This window comes from Leucoraja erinacea, chromosome 25 (genome assembly GCF_028641065.1).
Source record: "Leucoraja erinacea ecotype New England chromosome 25, Leri_hhj_1, whole genome shotgun sequence".
Taxonomy (NCBI): Eukaryota; Metazoa; Chordata; class Chondrichthyes; order Rajiformes; family Rajidae; genus Leucoraja; species Leucoraja erinaceus.
The window spans coordinates 29,279,094-29,297,509 of record NC_073401.1 but is presented as its reverse complement, the minus strand read 5'-3'; the positions used below and the strand labels follow the sequence as shown (position 1 = coordinate 29,297,509).

Sequence of the window (18,416 nt, the reverse complement as noted above, 5' to 3'; positions counted from 1 at the left end):
CTTTGGCCCATCTTGCCCACACCGGCCAACACGTCCCATCCATACTAGCAAAACGTACTTTAGGATTTACGAGGGGAAGATAGATCAGCCATGATCGAATTGCAGAGTCGGGCCGAATGGCCTAATTCTTATGCATTTGCCTTCAAACTTTTTTTTAATATAAATCTATATAAATTAATTTATGAGTTATGAATTATCACTTATGAATTCAGAGACAGTTTCTTCCCAGCTGTCATCAGGCAACTGAACCTTCCTCACACCAACCAGAGAGCGGTGGAGACCTTCACACTGTCCCGCTGAGTTACTCCAGTACTCTGTGTCTATCTTCGGTTTAAACCAGCATCTGCAGTTCCTTGCTACACTCATTGTGCGCCTAAAAAATATTTTAGTTTAGTTTAGTTCGGTGGGATGGCGCAGCCATTGAACAGCATCCATGAAAGAGAGATGGCTCTATGAAACATATAAGGGTTTGGACACGCTAGAGGCAGGAAACATGTTCCCGATGTTGGGGGAGTCCAGAACCAGGGGCCACAGTTTAAGAATAAGGGGTAAGCCATTTAGAATGGAGACACTTTTTCTCACAGAGAGTTGTGAGTCTGTGGAATTCTCTGCCTCAGAGGGCGGTGGAGGCAGGTTCTCTGGATGCTTTCAAGAGAGAGCTAGATAGGGCTCTTGAAGATAGTGGAGTCAGGGGATATGGGGAGAAGGCAGGAACGGGGTACTGATTGGGGATGATCAGTCAAGATCATATTGAATGGCGGTGCTGGCACGAAGGGCCGAATGGCCTACTCCTGCACCTATTGTCTATTGTCTATTGGCGGCACGGTGGCGCAGCGGCAGAGTTACTGCCTCACAGCGCTTGTCCCCGACTACGGGTGGTGCTGTCTGTACAGAGCTCGCACGTTCTCCCCGCGGCCCGCGTGGGTTTTCTCCGGGATCTCCGCTTTCCTCCCACACTCCAAAGATGTGCAGAGTTGCAGATTAATTGGTTTGGGGTCTAAATGTAAATTGTTCCTAGTAGTGGGTAGACAAAAATGCCGGAGAAACTCAGCGGGCGAGGCAGCGTCTATGGAGCGAAGGAATAGGTGACGTTTCGGGTCGAGACCCTTCTTCAGAGGCAATGACCCTAGTGTGTGTGTGTGTGTGTGTGTGTGTGCGTGTGTGTGTGTGTGTGTGTGTGCGTGTGTAGGATGTGTGTTAATGCGCGGGGATCCCGGGTCGGCGCGGACTCGGTGGGCCGAAGGGCCTGTTTTTCCCGCGCTGTACCTCTAAACTAAACCATGTTTTGGCGTAAGGGGTTGGACAGGCTAGATGCAGGAAGATTGTTCCCGATGTTGGGGAAGTCCAGGACAAGGGGTCACGCAGTTTAAGGATAAGTGGGAAATCTTTTAGGACCGAGATGAGGAAAACATTTTTCACACAGAGAGTGGTGAATCTCTGGAATTCTCTGCCGCAGAAGGTAGTTGAGGCCACAGTTCATTGGCTATATTTAAGAGGGAGTTAGATGTGACCCTTGTGGATCAGGGGGTATGGAGAGAAGGCAGGTACAGGATACTGAGTTGGATGATCAGCCATGATCATATTGAATGGCGGTGCAGGCTCGAAGGGCCGAATGGCCTCTACTCCTGCACCTATTGTGTTGCTATGTATACCTGCATCTGCAATTTCTCCTTCATTACAAATTACCTCAAATAGATTCCTGTACAGAGTTGCACGCAAGTTAATTTGTTTGCAGGAAGCTGAGTAAGTGAAATGTAATTTAATTTTGAATACCTTAGTTAAAGTAGATTGTAATGATTGTTATTTAATGCATCATTTTCCGTAATTTGCCTTGCCTGTGAGGCATGTATTATCATTTACTCACTCAGTCGCCAGGCTGACATGATCAGCTCCTTCAATTAATTTTCTGAAATATTATTTTAGAATGGCTCGCAGGAATAGAGGAAGCATTTCAATAAGTCAAGTCAAGCTTACTCGTCACATACACATACCAGATGTGCAGTGAAATGAAAAGTGGCAAATGCTTTTGCGGACTTTGTGCAAAAAGACAAACAAACGAACAACAAGCTACAAACGGAATGGAACAGAATCGCATATTCTTTTACATATTAAATATTGTGGGCGGAAGGGATAAAGGGAAAAAAAACAACAATTTAAAAAAAAAATTTGAATGGCACAGTATAGTTAGTCCCTGGTGAGATAGGACCAGAATATCTCTGGAACTCTCTGCCACAGAAGGTAGTTGAGGCCACACTTCATTGGCTATATTTAAGAGGGAGTTAGATGTGGCCTTTGTGGCTAAAGGGATCAGGGGGTATGGAGAGAAGGCAGGTACAGGATACTGAGTTGGATGATCAGCCATGATCATATTGAATGGCGAATGGTGCAGGCTCGAAGGGCCGAATAGCCTCTACTCCTGCACCTATTGTCTATGTTTCTATGATCACAATGAATGGCGGTGCTGGCTCAAAGGGCCGAATGGCCTCCTCCTGCACCTATTTTCTATGTTTCTTTTTTTTTAAAATAATATTTTTATTAGAAGTAGACATATTATAAAGTATAGTTACATATTACAGTAAAAAAAAACTTTTCATATACATCAGCCATACATTATTAAAATTTTCAATTGTCGATTACTTTTGCTTCTAGTGGATTTTTTTTAATATAGAAAAAGAGAGAAAAAAGAGTTACAAATATCAAAAAAAAAACATAAAAGGTGGAATGGATTACTTGTAATACGTCATTGGAGATAGGTTCGTATATTATCAAGCATGACTTTTCATCTAATCCTGAGTTCAAGTTTCAGTTGGGTTTTCGAGCCGGGCCAATCTATCCCGTCAGATAATTAATGAATGGAGCCCATATTTTATCAAAAAGTTCTTGTTTGTCCATTAAGACGAGTCTAATTCTTTCTAGGTATAGGGGCTCCGACATTTCCACAATCCACATTTTAATTGTGGGGTTTATAGGGCCAAACATTTTCTATGTTTCTAAGCAGTAACACCGGACTGAGAGGGAAACTGCAACTGAATTATAATTTGTTAATGAAGGTAAGAGTAATTAACAAAAAGTAATTACCAGCGCACGTAAGATTATCATTAGGAAAGTAACTGTAATTATTGCATTAAATGATGTATATTTTTGGATAACTCTATCAAGTCTCCAGGCTAAGTTCATCAGCACATTTGATCTTCAAGAACACATAATATAAATGATTTAAACACTGCCATTTCCCCACTCTGAATGCAGATGGGACTTTGCATTCGATGGAAAACTCTAACCTGAATGTTTTTGCCCTTAATAAAAGATTTAGCATCAATTGACATTTAATTAACTTTCCAGTGTTTTGAAATATCTTTTAAATTTTCGACGACTTAATGAGACTTCCATACTCGATCGATCAAAAGGAAATAAGAAATACCATAGACCATGGGAAAATATAGTTTGGTCGGCACTGTGGCTCAGCGGGAGTGTTTAGTTTACATAGAAACATAGAAATTAGGTACAGGAGTAGGCCATTCGGCCCTTCGAGCCTGCACCATTCGCCATTCAATATGATCATGGCTGATCATCCAACTCAGTATCCCGTACCTGCCTTCTCTCCATACCCCCTGATCCCCTTGGCCACAAGGGCCACATCTAACTCCCTCTTAAATATAGCCAATGAACTGGCCTCAACTACCCTCTGTGGCAGAGAGTTCCAGAGATTCACCACTCTCTGTGTGAAAAAAGTTCTCCTCATCTCGGTTTTAAAGGATTTCCTCCTTATCCTTAAGCTGTGACCCCTGTCCTGGACTTCCCCAACATCGGGAACAATCTTCCTGCATCTAGCCTGTCCAACCCCTTAAGAACTTTGTAAGTTTCTATAAGATCCCCTCTCAATCTCCTAAATTCTAGAGAGTATAAACCAAGTCTATCCAGCCTTTCTTCATAAGACAGTCCTGACATCCCAGGTATTAGAGATACACAGCGCGGAAACAGGCCCTTCAGCCCAACGAGTCCGTGCCGACCAGCGATCCCTGCACATCCTACACCCGCTGGGGGCAATGTACAGTTAAACCGAGCCCATTAACCGACAAACCTGTACGTCTTTGGAGTGCGGGAGGAAACCGAAGATCTCAGAGAGAGGTGAGTCTGTGGAATTCTCTGCCTCAGGCGGTGGAGGCCGGTTCTCTGGATGCTTTGAAGAGAGAGCTAGATAGGGCTCTTAAAAATAGCGGAGTCAGGGGATATGGGGAGAAGGCAGGAACGGGGTACTGATTTGGGGATGATCAGCCATGATCACATTGAATGGCGGTGCTGGCTCGAAGGGCCGAATGGCCGACTCCTGCATCTATTGTCTATTGTCTATTATCTCGTTGAAATCCCAGGCAGGTCACGGGGAGAAGGTACACACTCTGTACAGACTGCACCCGGCAGTCGGGATTGAACCCGGGTCTTTGGTGCTGTGAGGCAGTAACTCCACCGCTGTGCCACCGTGCCGCTCGCCGATCCTGACTACGGGCGCTGTCTGCACAGAGTGTGTACGTTCTCCCCGTGACCGCGTGGGTTTTCTCCGGGTGCACCAGCTTCCTCCCACACTACGAAGGCGCACAGGATTGTAGGTTAATTGGCTTAGGTAAAAACTATAACTTGTCCCTGGTGTGCGGGGGTGATCGCTGGTCAGCACCAACCCTGTGGGCCAAAGGGCCTGTTTCCACGCTGTATCTCTAAATTCCAAAGTTGACGTTTCAGGTTAGGACTCTTCAAAACAGAAGGGTTCCCGACCCGAACAACATCATCTATCCACGTTCTCCAGAGATGCTGCCTGACCTGCTGAGTTACTCCTGCACTCTGCGTCTTTTTTTTGTGGTAAACCAGCATCTGCAGTTACTTGCTGCTATAGAAAAGTACAGTATGGGACCAGGCCCTTCGGCCCACCATGTCCATGTTGAACAAAACATAGAAACATAGAAACATAGACAATAGGTGCAGGAGTAGGCCATTCGGCCCTTCGAGCCTGCACCGCCATTCAATATGATCATGGCTGATCATCCAACTCAGTATCCTGTACCTGCTTTCCCTCCATACCCCCTGATTCCTTTAGCCACAAGGGCCACATCTAACTCCCTCTTAAATATAGCCAATGAACTGTGGCCTCAACTACCTTCTGCGGCAGAGAGTTCCAGAGATTCACCACTCTCTGTGTGAAAAAGGTTTTCCTCATCTCGGTCCTAAAGATTTCCCCCTTATCCTTAAACTGTGACCCCTTGTTCTGGACTTCCCCAACATCGGGAACAATCTTCCTGCATCTAGCTTGTCCAACCCCTTAAGAATTTTGTACGTTTCTATAAGATCCCCCCTCAATCTTCTAAATTCTAGCGAGTACAAGCCGAGTCTATCCAGTCTTTCTTCGTATGAAAGTCCTGACATCCCAGGAATCAGTCTGGTGAACCTTCTCTGTACCCCCTCTATGGCAAGAATGTCTTTCCTCAGATTAGGAGACCAAAAGTGTACGCATCGCCTATTCCCTTTCTCCAGAGATGCTGCCCGTCCCGCTGAGTTAAGGGCTTGTCCCACTTAGGTGATTTTTTTTTTAGGCGACTGTCACAGTCGTAGCAGGTCCCTGAAAATACGACGACTGGACCTCCACCCCCCCCCACCCCCCACCCCAACGACAATGTGTACGCCAACCTTCCACCTAGTCAACGTTAAGCCACAGCATACTACCGACAACCGGTGACCCAACCGCCCCTACTTAGGACGTCAACCAACGGCAGCAACTACGTCAGGAGAAACATAGAAACATAGAAACATGGAAATTAGGTGCAGGAGTAGGCCATTCGGCCCTTCGAGCCTGCACCGCCATTCAATATGATCATGGCTGATCATCCAACTCAGTATCCCGTACCTGCCTTCTCTCCATACCCCCTGATCCCTTAGCCACAAGGGCCACATCTAACTCCCTCTTAAATATAGCCAATGAACTGTGGCCTCAACTACCCTCTTTGGCAGAGAGTTCCAGAGATTCACCACTCTCTGTGTGAAAAAAGTTCTTCTCATCTCGGTTTTAAAGGATTTCCCCCTTATCCTTAATCTGTGACCCCTTGTCCTGGACTTCCCCAACATCGGGAACAATCTTCCTGCATCTAGCCTGTCCAACCCCTTAAGAATTTTGTAAGTTTCTATAAGATCCCCTCTCAATCTTTTAAATTCTAGAGAGTATAAACCAAGTCTATCCAGTCTTTGGGGGGATTCGAAAGTAACAGAAGTCAAGTTACCCTCATTGGCGTCAAACCTACTGACACTAAAAAATGTGACCATGTTGAAAATAAACTGAACTGGACTGCTTCGACTCTTTGTTGAAGGAGACATCACGACGAACCAACGACTGCTCCCTCCCGACCATGAGGCGAAAGCCTAGTAGAAAAAAATCACCTAGTGGGCAGGAGTTCACTCCATTTTTGTGTGGCTTGAACTAAACTGCACTGGACGCTTGGATTCATGTTAACATCAGTTTGATCCATGGCTGAACGACCCGAACGACATTCCCCTGTAGATATCTCACCTCCAGCATTTCTCAAAGGTTTACCTCTGGGCCCAGGTGACGAGACGTCAGAGAGAGGGCAACATGGAGGGGGCTTAACCAAACCTGACTTGCCAATTACAGTCTGTCTTGGCTTCACTGACAACACACCTTGACAATGGTCGTCTGTAAGTAGCAAGAACGTTACTGCCAACGTGTATACCCACGTGACAATCAACCCAACTCAATTTGTAGTGGAACGTTTCACAAGGCAGAGATGCAAGGCCCTACAGTCACACAAGGGATACGAGCAGAATTAGACAAATGATTGAATGGCGGAGTACACTTGATGGGCCGAATGGCCTAATTCTACTCCAATTCCTTAAGGCCTTAATTAGGCCATTCGGTCCATCAAGTCTGCTCTGTCATTCAATCATGGCTGATCTATCTCTCCCTAGATAGGCTCTGAAAGATAGGGGAGTCAGGGGCTATGGGGAGAAGGCAGGAGCCGGGGTTCTGATTGGGGATGATCAGCCATGATCACATTGATCCAGTGCTGGCTCGAGGGGCCGAATGGCCTACTCCTGCACCTATGATCTATTGTTTGGAGGGATATGGACCAAACGGCGGCAGGTGGGATTAGTGCAGCTGGGACATGTTGGGCGGTGTGGGCAAGTTGGGCCGAAGGGCCTGTTTCCGCGCTGTATCACTCTTTGACTCGATGAGAAGCATTTGATGGCTCTGGGCCTGTACTCGTTCGAGTTTAGAAGGATGGGGGGGGGGGGGATGGGGAAGGGGGGGATGGGGAAGGGGGGGGGGATGGTGAAGGGGGGGATGGGGAAGGGGGGGGATGGGGAAGGGTGGGGGATGGGGAAGGGGGGGGATGGTGAAGGGGGGGGGGATGGGAAGGGGGGGGATGGGGAAGGGGGGGGATGGGGAAGGGGGGGATGGTGAAACGGGTGGACCGTGCTTACAGGGGGGGGCGGATTCACGCGCCAGCTCCAGGGATGTAGACGGACAGGGGGTTGGGGCCACCACCACACGTGCTGGTCTTCTCCCCTTTACACTCCATGCTGCACTCCGTGTCGCTGGTGTTCACAGTCTGGATCCTGTGGCCACAGTAACACTCTGCTCCAAACTCCAGGCCCGCGTATTGATAGCCCCTGGAGAGAAAAGCAAGTTCATTCTTGTATAGTCGATATAGTCCACAACTCTCTTCAATTTTTTACGATACCATTGGGGGAGTCCAGAACCAGGGGCCACACAGTTTAAGAATAAGGAGTAAGCCATTTAGAACGGAGACGAGGAAACACTTTTTCACAGAGAGTTTGTGGAATTCTCAGAGTGCGGTGGAGGCCGGTTCTCTGGATGCTTTCAAGAGAGCTAGATAGGGCTCTTAAAAATGGCGGAGTCAGGGGATATGGGGAGAAGGCAGGAACGGGGTACTGATTGTGGATGATCAGCCATGATCACATTGAATAGTGGTGCTGGCTCGAAGGGCCGAATGGCCTACTCCTGCACCTATTGTCTATTGATTAGTTTAGTTTAGTCGAAGAAGGGTCTCAACCCGAAACGTCTGGATCTCTCCAGTGATGCAGCCTAACACTGACTTACTCCAAACTCCAGAAACATAGAAACATAGAAATTGGTGCAGGAGTAGGCCATTCGGCCCTTTCGAGCCTTCATTCTTGTATATTCAATATGATCACAACTGATCATCCAAATTTTTATCCGATACCATTGGGGGAGTCCAGAACCTTCTCTCCATACCCCCTGATCCCCTTAGCCACAAGGGCCACATCTAACTCCCTCTTTCACACATAGCCAATGAAGTGGCCTCAACTACCCTCTGAGGGTGAGAGTTCCAGGATTCTCTGGATGCTTTGAAAAAAGCTAGATAGGGCATCTCAAAAATGGCGGATTTCCCCTTTATGGGGAAGGCTGGACCCCTTGTCCTGGATTGGGGATGATCGGCCATGATCACATTGCATCTAGCCTGTGCAACCCCTTAAGAAGGGTTTCGAAGATGGCCTCTCAATCTTCTAACCTAGAGAGTCTAAACCATCTAGTGTAGTCTAGTCTGAAAGAAGGGTCTCACATCCCAAACAGTCACCCATGAACCGTCTCCAGAGGTGCAGCCTATGACAATTGAGTTACTCCTCAGCGTTCTGTGTCCATCTTCAGTTTAGTTTAGTTTAGTTTAGAGATACAGGTTTGTCAGTTAATTAGCTTCTGTAAATTGTGCACAGTGTTTAGTTTTTGACTTTAGTTTAGAGATACAGCACTGAAACAGGTCCACCCGGAGAAAACCCACGCAGGTCACGGGGAGAACGTGCAAACTCCACATAGACAGCACCCGTGGTTGGGATCGAACCGTCAGGCAGCAGCTCTCCCACTGCGCCACCGTGACACCCTGATGTGTGGCATTGAAACATAAGACAATGGGTGCAGGAGTAGGCCATTCGGCCCATTCGAGCCAGCACCGCCATTCAATGTGATCATGGCTGATCATCCCCAATCAGTACCCCGTTCCTGCTTTCTTCCCCATATCCCTTGATTCCGTTAGCCCATAGAGCTAAATCTAAAAGCCCTGTCCCACTGTACGAGTTCATTCCAAGACCTCTCCCTGAGTTTGCCCTGATTCGAACTCGGAGATTTACGGTAATGGCCGCTCGTCGGTACTCGGGGCTCTCGTGGACATTTTTCATCATGTTGAAAAATCTTCACGAGTCTTCCCGTGCTTACCTGCCGTTAGCGAGTCTTCCCGAGTACCTGCCGTTAGCGTTACGAGCCGCTAAGAGACGTCCCCGAGCTCCGACGTACCCGCTACGTTCATTCTCCGTGCTTTGATTTTTTTTTAAACTCGGGAGAGCTCTTGGAATGAACTCGTACAGTGGGACAGGGCCATGAAACTCTCTCTTGAAAACATCTCTGGGCTTGGAGTCCGGGGAGCCATCGCTGGTCGGCGCGTACACTTTTTCTTTTCTATTTTCATTTTCAGGTTATAAGGTTAAAGAGTTTATTTAAATAAACAAAACTACAGCTGGAAAATATTATAATTGTGATATTGCAAATAAACATGGCTGGACAAGAGGAAGAGGTCAAATGCCACGGCCCTACCTCTCAGCGCAGTTGTCCTGACAACGGAATATGGTCATCTTCCTGTAGTCGAAGAATGCCGTTCCTCTCAATGCCCGCTGCTTGTTGCTGTCCAGATAACAGCCAATATACTTCGCTGGGGGGGGGGGGGGGGGGAGGGGGAGAAAGTACACAAGGTTCACACGACAGTGACAAATAAAATACGCAGAGATTCACAAGAAATATCGCATAGGAAGGAAGGAAGATTAAATCGAAGATCGGCACAAAACGCCGGAGTAACTCAGCGGGACAGGCAGCATCTGAGGGGAGAAGGAACGGGCGATGTTTTTCGGGTCGAGACCCTTCTTCAGCTACGGTAATGGCCTTTATAACACGACAAATCGAATATAGGAGCAAAGAGGTCCTTCTGCAGTTGTACAGGGCCCTAGTGAGACCACACCAGGAGTATTGTGTGCAGTTTTGGTCCCCTAATTTGAGGAAGGACGTTCTTGCTATTGAGGGAGTGCAGCGTAGGTTTACAAGGTTGATTCCCGGGATGATGGGACTGTCATATCCTGAGAGAATGGAGCGGCTGGGCTTGTAGACTCTGGAGTTTAGAAGGATTAGAGGGGATCTCATTGAAACATACAAGATTGTTAAGGGTTTGGACACGCTAGAGGCGGGAAACATGTTCCCGATGTTGGGGGAGTCCAGAACCAGGGGCCACAGGTTATGAATAAGGAGTAAGCACAGTTTAAGAATAAGGGGCCACAGTTTAAGATAAGCCATTTAGAACGGTGACGTGGAAACACATTTTTTTCTACAGAGAGTGGTGAGTCTGTGGAATTCACTGCCTCAGAGGGCGGTGGAGGCCGGTTCTCTGGATGCTTTCAAGAGAGAGCTGGATAGGGCTCTTAAAAATAACGGAGTCAGGGGATATGGGCGAGAAGGCAGGAACGGGGTACTGATTGGGGATGATCAGCCACGATCACATTGAATGGCGACGCTGGCTCGAAGGGCCGAATGGCCTACTCCTGCACCTATTGTCTATCGAATGGCGGTGCTGGCTCGAAGGGCCGAATGGCCTACTCCTGCACCTATTGTCTATTGTCTATCGAATGGCGGTGCTGGCTCGAAGGGCCGAATGGTCTACACCTGCACCTATTGTCTATTCAGCGCAAGAGGCACGCTGTAACTTGCAACGACTCAATGACCTACTTACCCACGAGTTCCGTACAAACAGTCTCATGCTAATTTGCCACTGTAGCTAATTTCACAAGGTCATGCTGTGTGAGACTGCCGAGCATCTCATCATAAATTAAAGATTAAAACAGCGGAATTTGCTGACAAATGGTGAAGATTAGCGGATAATCCACTCATTCAAACACGCTGACAGCACGGCTTATGTATTTAATTTCCTTTCCATCGCCAAGACTCTCCCATCAAATTCCCAACAACATTGGTAATAATTTAAAGTAGGCAAAAATGCTGGAGAAACTCAGCGGGTGAGGCAGCATCTATGGAGCGAAGGAAATAGGCGTTGCCTATTTCCTTCGCTCCATAGATGCTGCCTCGCCCGCTGAGTTTCTCCAGCATTTTTGCCTACTTTAAATCATCCAGCATCTGTTCCTTCTTAAACCTTAGTAATAATTTATTTTAAACCCCTGTCGAGTTCATTCCAAGAGCTCTCCCCGAGTTTGCCCCCGGATTCGAACTCGGAGATTTACGGTAATGGCCGCTCGTCGGTACTCGGGGCTCTCGTGGACATTTTTCCAACACGTTGAAAAAAAATCTTCACGGGTTTTCCCGCGCTTACCTGCCGTTAGCGAGTCTTCCCGAGTACCTGCCGTTAGCGCTAAGGGGCGTCCCCGAGCTCCGACGTACCCGCTACGTACATTCTCCGTGCTTACCGCGAGTTTGATTTCATTTTAAACTCGGGAGAGCTCTTGGAATGAACTCGCACCGTGGGACAGGGCGATTGGTTTTCGAGATACAGCGCGGCAACAGGCCCTTAGGCCCACCGAGTCCGCGCCAATCTGCGATCCCCGCACGCCTACACAATCCAAAACGCACACAGGCAAATTTCAATTTTTACCAAAGCCAATTAGTTCTGTTACAGTTTCCATCTATTGTCACGTGTACCGAGGTACAGTGAAAAGCTTTTTGTTGCGTGCTAACCAGTCAGCGGAAAGACTATACCTGATTACAATCGAGCCGTCCACAGTGTACAGATACACGATAAGGGAATGTCTTAGAGTCTTTAGAATGTGAATAACATTTCGTTTAACCTACAAACCTGAATGTCTTAGAGTCTTTAGGGTTTCGACTTTCAGGATTCAGTGCGGAAACAGGCCCTTCGGCCCACTGAGTCTGTGCCGACCAGCGATCCCCGCACACTAACACTTTCCTACACACACGAGGGAAATTTACAATTTTAACTGAAGCCAATTAACCTACAAACCTGCACATCTGCATTTCGTTGTCTCTGTACTGTACACTGACAATGACAATTAAAATTGAATCTGAATCTGAATCTGAATCTTTTTGGGATGTGGGAGGAAACCGGAGCACCCGGAGAAAACCCACGCAGGTCACGGGGAGAACGTGCAAACTCCGCACAGACAGCATCCGAGGTCAGAATCGAACCGGGGTCTTTGGTGTTGTAAGGCAGTAACTCTACCGCTGCGCCACCGTGCTGAAGGGCCTGTTTCCACGTTGCATGACTCTATGATGCTAAGACGATAGTTTACTTTAGTTCAGAGATACAGCGCGGAAACAGGCCCGTCAGCCCTTCGAGTCCACACCGACCCCCGCACATTAACACTATCCCACTCCCACCAGAAACAATTTTTAAAATTTACCAAAGCCAATTAACTTACAAACCTGTACGCCTTTGGAGTGCGGGAGGAAACCGAAGATCTCGGAGAAAACCCACGCAGGCCACGGGGAGAACGTGCAAACTCCGTACGGACAGCACCCGTAGTCGGGATCGAACCCGGATCTCCAGCGCTGCATTCGCTGCAAGGCAGCAACTCTACCGCTGCGCCACCGCGGCTCTTAAAACATTTGGACGGGGACATGGATTGGACAGGTTTGGAGGAATGTGGGCCAAATGCAGGCAGGTGGGACTAGTGTAGATGGGGCATGTTGGTTGGTGTGGGCGAGTTGGGCTGAAGGGCCTGTTTCTACGCTGGATCAGTCTATGACTCTAAAGATTAACAACTGCCTTCCTGGATGACTCCTTGGCCTAAGTGAAATGAATAATAATAACAATCGGTCTTCCGTTTTGAAGCAGCTTTCTGATCCAAGTTCCAAACCTTGTGCTATTTAAGAGTTGATTTCAGATGTACTTTCCGCTGCAGTTCAGGACTTGGAATCAATCACTGGCTGATGCCCTCTTTTCATGCAGGAGCAGTATGCGTGTATGCGTGTGGGGAATATGTAAAGGGCACTGCATCGACCGATCAATATCCCCATTAGCAAGGCAATTGAAACACTTCTTGAGAACGAGAAAGTCATTAACGGCATCTAGTCAACCTTGCAGTGAAGACCTCAGCTGCACTTCACCAGTGAATGAAAGAAACCATCGTATTTGTGTCAGAGAATTCGTGGCAGCGTGGAAACAGGCCCAACTTGCCCACATCGGCCAACGTGTCCCAGCTACACTAGTCCCACCTGCCCGTATTTAGAAACATAGACATAGAAACATAGAAAATAGGTGCAGGAGTAGAGGCCATTCGGCCCTTCGAGCCTGCACCGCCATTCAATATGATCATGGCTGATCATCCAACTCAGTATCCCGTACCTGCCTTCTCTCCATACCCTCTAGCCACAAGGGCCACATCTAACTCCCTCTTAAATATAGCCAATGAACTGTGGCCTCAACTACATTCTGTGGCAGTGAGTTCCAGAGATTCACCACTCTCTGTGTGAAAAATGTTTTTCTCATCTCGGTTTTAAAAGATTTTCCCTTTATCCTTAGGCTGTGACCCCTTGTCCTGGACTTCCCCAACATCGGGAACAATCTTCCTGCATCTAGCCTGTCCAACCCCTTGAGGATTTTGTAAGTTTCTATAAGATCCCTAAATTCTCCTAAATTCTAGAGAGTATAAACCAAGTCTATCCAGTCTTTCTTCATAAGACAGTCCTGACATCCCAGGAATCAGTCTGGTAAACCTTCTCTGCACTCCCTCTATGGCAAGAATGTCCTTCCTCAGATTTGGAGACCAAAATTGTACGCAATACTCCAGGTGTGGCCTCACCAAGACCCTGTACAACTGCAGTAGAACCTCCCTGCTCCTATACTCAAATCCCTTTGCTATGAAAGCTAACATACCATTCGCTTTCTTCACTGCCTGCTGCACCTGCATGCCTACCTTCAATGGCTGGTGTACCATGACACCCAGGTCTCGCTGCATCTCCCCTTTTCCTAATCGGCAACCATTTGGACCTCTCCTATCCATGTACCTGTCCAAACGTTGAGATAGTCCCAGCCTCAACTATCTCCTCTGGCAGCTCGTCCCATGCACCCACCACCCTTTGTGTGAAGAAGTTACCCCTCGGATTCCTATTAAATCTTTTCCCCCTCCCCCAATGGTATCGTATGGTATCGTAAGAAATTGAAGAGAGTTGTGGAGGCGGCCCAGACCATCGAGCCTAACCAACCTCCCTTCCATTGACTCCATCTGCACCTCACCATGCGTCACATCCTAAAGAGCCCGCTGTTCCAAGAGCAGAGGTTGTTATACCCCTGTCCCACTTAGGAAACCTGAACGGAAACCTCTGGAGACTTTGCGCCCCACCCAAGGTTTCCGTGCAGTTCCCGGAGGTTTTCGTCAGTCTCCCTACCCGCTTCCACTACCTGCAACCTCCGGCAACCACCTGCAACCTCCTGCAACCTCCGGCAACCACCTGCAACCTCCGGGAACCGCACGGAAACCTTGGGTGGGGCGCAAAGTCTCCAGAGGTTTCCGTTCAGGTTTCCTAAGTGGGACAGGGGCATAATAGGCTTTGTATTCCGACTGTGTTGTTGCTCATTAGATTTGAACTGCATGAGTTCAGATTTTTAGAGTAGTTTAGAGATACAGCGCGGAAACAGGCCCTTCGGCCCACCGGGTCTGCGCCGACCAGCGATCCCCGCACGCACTAACGCTATCCCACACACGCTGGGGACAATTTACACTCATATCCAGTCAATCAACCTACAAACCTGTACGTCTTTGGAGCGTGGGAGGAGAGGGAAGATCTCGGAGAAAAACCATGCAGACAGAGACTGCAGTTGGGATCGAACCCGGGTCTCCAGCGCTGTAAGGCAGCAACTCTACCGCTGCGCCACCGTGCCACCCACTTCAGATGGACCCATTATCATCAGGGGGCAGCTTACACCCCAGCGGTACGAACATTGACTTCCCTAACTTCAAGTAGCCCTTGCTCTCCCTCTCTCTCCATCCCTTCCCCCTTCACAGTTCTCCCACCTGTCTCACTGTCTCCGATTTTCCCTGCATTTCCCACTCCCCTGACATCAGTCCGAAGAAGGGTCTCGACCCGAAACCTCACCTCCAGAGACGCTGCCCGTCCTGCTGAGTTACTCCAGCAGTTTGCGTCTACCTTTGGTTTAAACCAGCACCTGCAGTCTCATTGCAGGTATAGTATAGTATAGTGTATCTTTATTGTCATTTTCCCGAGTACTCAACCAGTGTCCATTCAGTGTGCAGTAAAAAAATAAATAGAAATAAAAATACATATATCATCATGAACAAATTAAACGCTCTACTCTCTGCTAAACATCAACAGGCGTTCCGATCGGCAGTGGCACGACAGTGGCTCTGCTGCAGTGTGTCCAGGTTGGTGGTTGGTGCGCGATACTTTGGCAGGGGGCAAAGTCCGTTTATCCGTCTTATAGCCTGCGGGAAGAAGCTGAGGAGCATCATGCTGGTTTTGCAGCTAACGCTCCTGTAGCTCTTCCCAGACGGCAGGATGGAGAATATGTGATGCGATGGGTGGTAGGGGTCTTTGATGATGGAGATGGCTCTGCTGATACATCTCTATGGTGGCCCTTTGCGTACATCTGCAAACACTATCTGCATGAATTGGTTTCCTCCCCTTCCCCCCCCCCCACGAACTAATTCCAACTTTCCACTAGCTATAAAGCTGCTGCAGGAAAACAAAGCGAGTTTGTAGAAAACATTGAGAAATAACATTAAAAAAAAATGTCGTAAAGTGCTATTGTTATATCGATAAAAGTCTTCCGAGTTACGAGACCGCCCGTGTCTGCAATGCGCTGGAAGGTTTAGAGTGTGGATGAGAATCCCAATATATAACCACAAGGTTTCCCCAATCTCTCCGCAGTATAAGAAGTATTTTCTGGTATCCGATCAAAGGTTTAACCTTGGTAGTAAATCAAGGACCAAATGGAGTTCTTAGAATAAAGGGGAGGTCATTTAAGACTGAGGTGAGAAAAAACTAGGGAGTTGTGAATTTGTGGAATTCCCTGCCACAGAGGGCAGTGGAGGCCAAGTCACTGGATGGATTTAAGAGAGAGTTAGATAGAGCTCTAGGCGTGCACAATCAAATAGAACAAGTTGCCCTACAACTTTAGGCTGTGCACGCCGCACACAAGAAGAAGATATGGGGAGAAGGCAGGCACGGGTTATTGATTGGGGACCATCAGCCATGATCACAATGAATGAGTGAATGGCGGTGCTGGCTCGAAGGGCCGAATGGCCTCCTCCTGCACCTATTTTCTACGTTTCTATGAATGGTATTACTGAGTTGCTCATTGAACATAGAACTTGCCACCACAGGTTGGCACGGTGGCGCAGCGGGTAGAGTCGCTGCCTCACGGCGCCAGAGACCCGGTTTCAATCCTGATGACGGGTGCTGTCTGTACGGAGTTTGCACGTTCTCCCCGTGACCTGCGTGGGTTTTCTCCGAGTGCACCGGTTTCCTCCCACACTCTAAAGACGTGCAGGTTTGTAGGTCAATTGCCTTCTGTAAATTATAAAAATTGGCCCTAGTGTGTAGGATAGTGCGGGTGTACGGGGTGATCGCTGGTCGGCGCGGACTCGATGGGCCAAAGGGCCTGTTTCCATGCTGTGTCTCAGAAGCCTAAATACAGTTTAAAGGTCTCCAGATTTAGGGACAGTTTCTTCCCGGCTGTTATCAGGCAGGTGAACCATCCGACCACAACCAGAGAGCGGTCCTGAACTACTATCTACCTCATTGGTGACCCTCGGACTATCCTTGATCGGACTTATTCCCTTATAAATTAAACTGAACATGGAAGGGAGACACAAAATGCTGGAGAAACTCAGCGGGCGAGGCAGCATCGGTGGAGAGAAGGAATAGGTGGCGTTTCGGGTCGAGGCCAGACGTGGGGGTGGGACATGAAAAAGATGACAATGTGAGTGGTGGGAGAACTGGGAAGGGGATGGGGAGAGAGGGAAAGCAAGGGCTATCTGAAGTTAGAGAAGTCAATGTTCATACCGCTGGGGTGTAAACTACCCAAGTGAAATATGAGGTGCTGCTCCTCCAATTTGCGCTGGGCCTCACTCTAACAGTGGAGGAGGCCCAGGACAGAGAGGTCAGATTGGGAATGGGAGGGGGAGTTGAAGTGCCGAGCCACCGGGAGATCAGGTTGGCTTGTGCGATGGCCTAGGGCCTAGTCTCCACAATTTTCCGCGATTTCTTGCGGCTTTGCCGAACCGACACGCAAGGGGCCATTGGGCCCCTCGATAGTCTGTGGGCCATCACCACAGCCGCTGACAAACATGGCACCATGTTGTAGGAAAGATGTCGTCAAGCTGGAAAGGGTAGGGAGAAGATTTGTGAGGATGTTGCCAGGACTCGAGGGGCCCGAGCTACAGGGAGAGGTTGAGCAGGCTGGGTCTCTATTCCTTGGAGCGCAGGAGGATGAGGGGTGATCTTATAGAGGTGTACAAAATCATGAGAGGAATAGATCGGGTAGACACACAGAGTCTCTTGCTCAGAGTAGGGGAATCGAGGACCAGAGGACATAGGTTTCAAGGTGAAGGGGGAAAAGATTTAATAGGAATCTGAGGGGTAACCTTTTCACAGAAAGGGTGGTGGGTAGTTGAGGCTGGGACTATCCCATCATTTAAGAAACAGTTAGATACATGGATAGGACAGGTTTCTTAACGGTAGCAGAGTCAGGGGATATGGGGAGAAGGCAGGTACGGGGTTCTGATTGGGGATAATCAGCCTTGACCACATTGATCCAGTGCTGGCTCGAGGGGCCGAATGGCCTACGCCTGCACCTATGGAATAGGTTTAAGGTGAGGGGAGAGAAATTTAACGGGAACTATTTTACACAAAGGGTGGTGGGTGTACGGAACGAGCTGCCGGAGGAGGTAGTTGAGGCTGGGACTATCCCGACGTTTAAGAAACAGTTGAACAGGTACATGGATAGGACGGGATTGGAGGGATGTGGACCAAACGCAGGCAGGTGGGACTAGTGTAGATGGGGCTAGAGTGGGCAAGTTGGGCTGAAGGGCCTGTTTCCACGCTGTATCACTCTGCGATTGAGACTGAACGAAGCTCCCTGCTGCACACGGATGATCCATAACCTCCCCATCAGCACCAAAGTCATTTCCATAGCGATCATTTACAGTCAATCCTGTGAGAGACCGTTGCCTCATTACTGTCAGTAACCTTTTAATCTGCTGTAAACTCATCGAGCCTGCCGCCCAGACTCGTATCCCAGTGGTTTGGCGTCAGGTTGAGGGCGGCTATTAAATGCTGGGTTATTAAGCACTCCGCTCTGTTAGCCAAACCTCACCTCACGATAAGAAGGGCCCGGAGCCTGAAGACTGCA

The 18,416-nt window shown here is 48.4% G+C and overlaps 1 protein-coding gene across 1 annotated transcript in view; it reads right to left on the bottom strand.

Annotated features, from left to right (window-relative positions):
* LOC129709209 (WSC domain-containing protein 2-like) overlaps nt 1–18,416 on the bottom strand; it is an 84,073-nt gene that overhangs the window by 38,196 nt on the left and 27,461 nt on the right. The window contains 3 exon segments of the mRNA XM_055655405.1: nt 7,480–7,513; nt 7,515–7,668; nt 9,626–9,740. Of these exon segments, the coding sequence (XP_055511380.1) occupies nt 7,480–7,513; nt 7,515–7,668; nt 9,626–9,740 (303 nt within the window).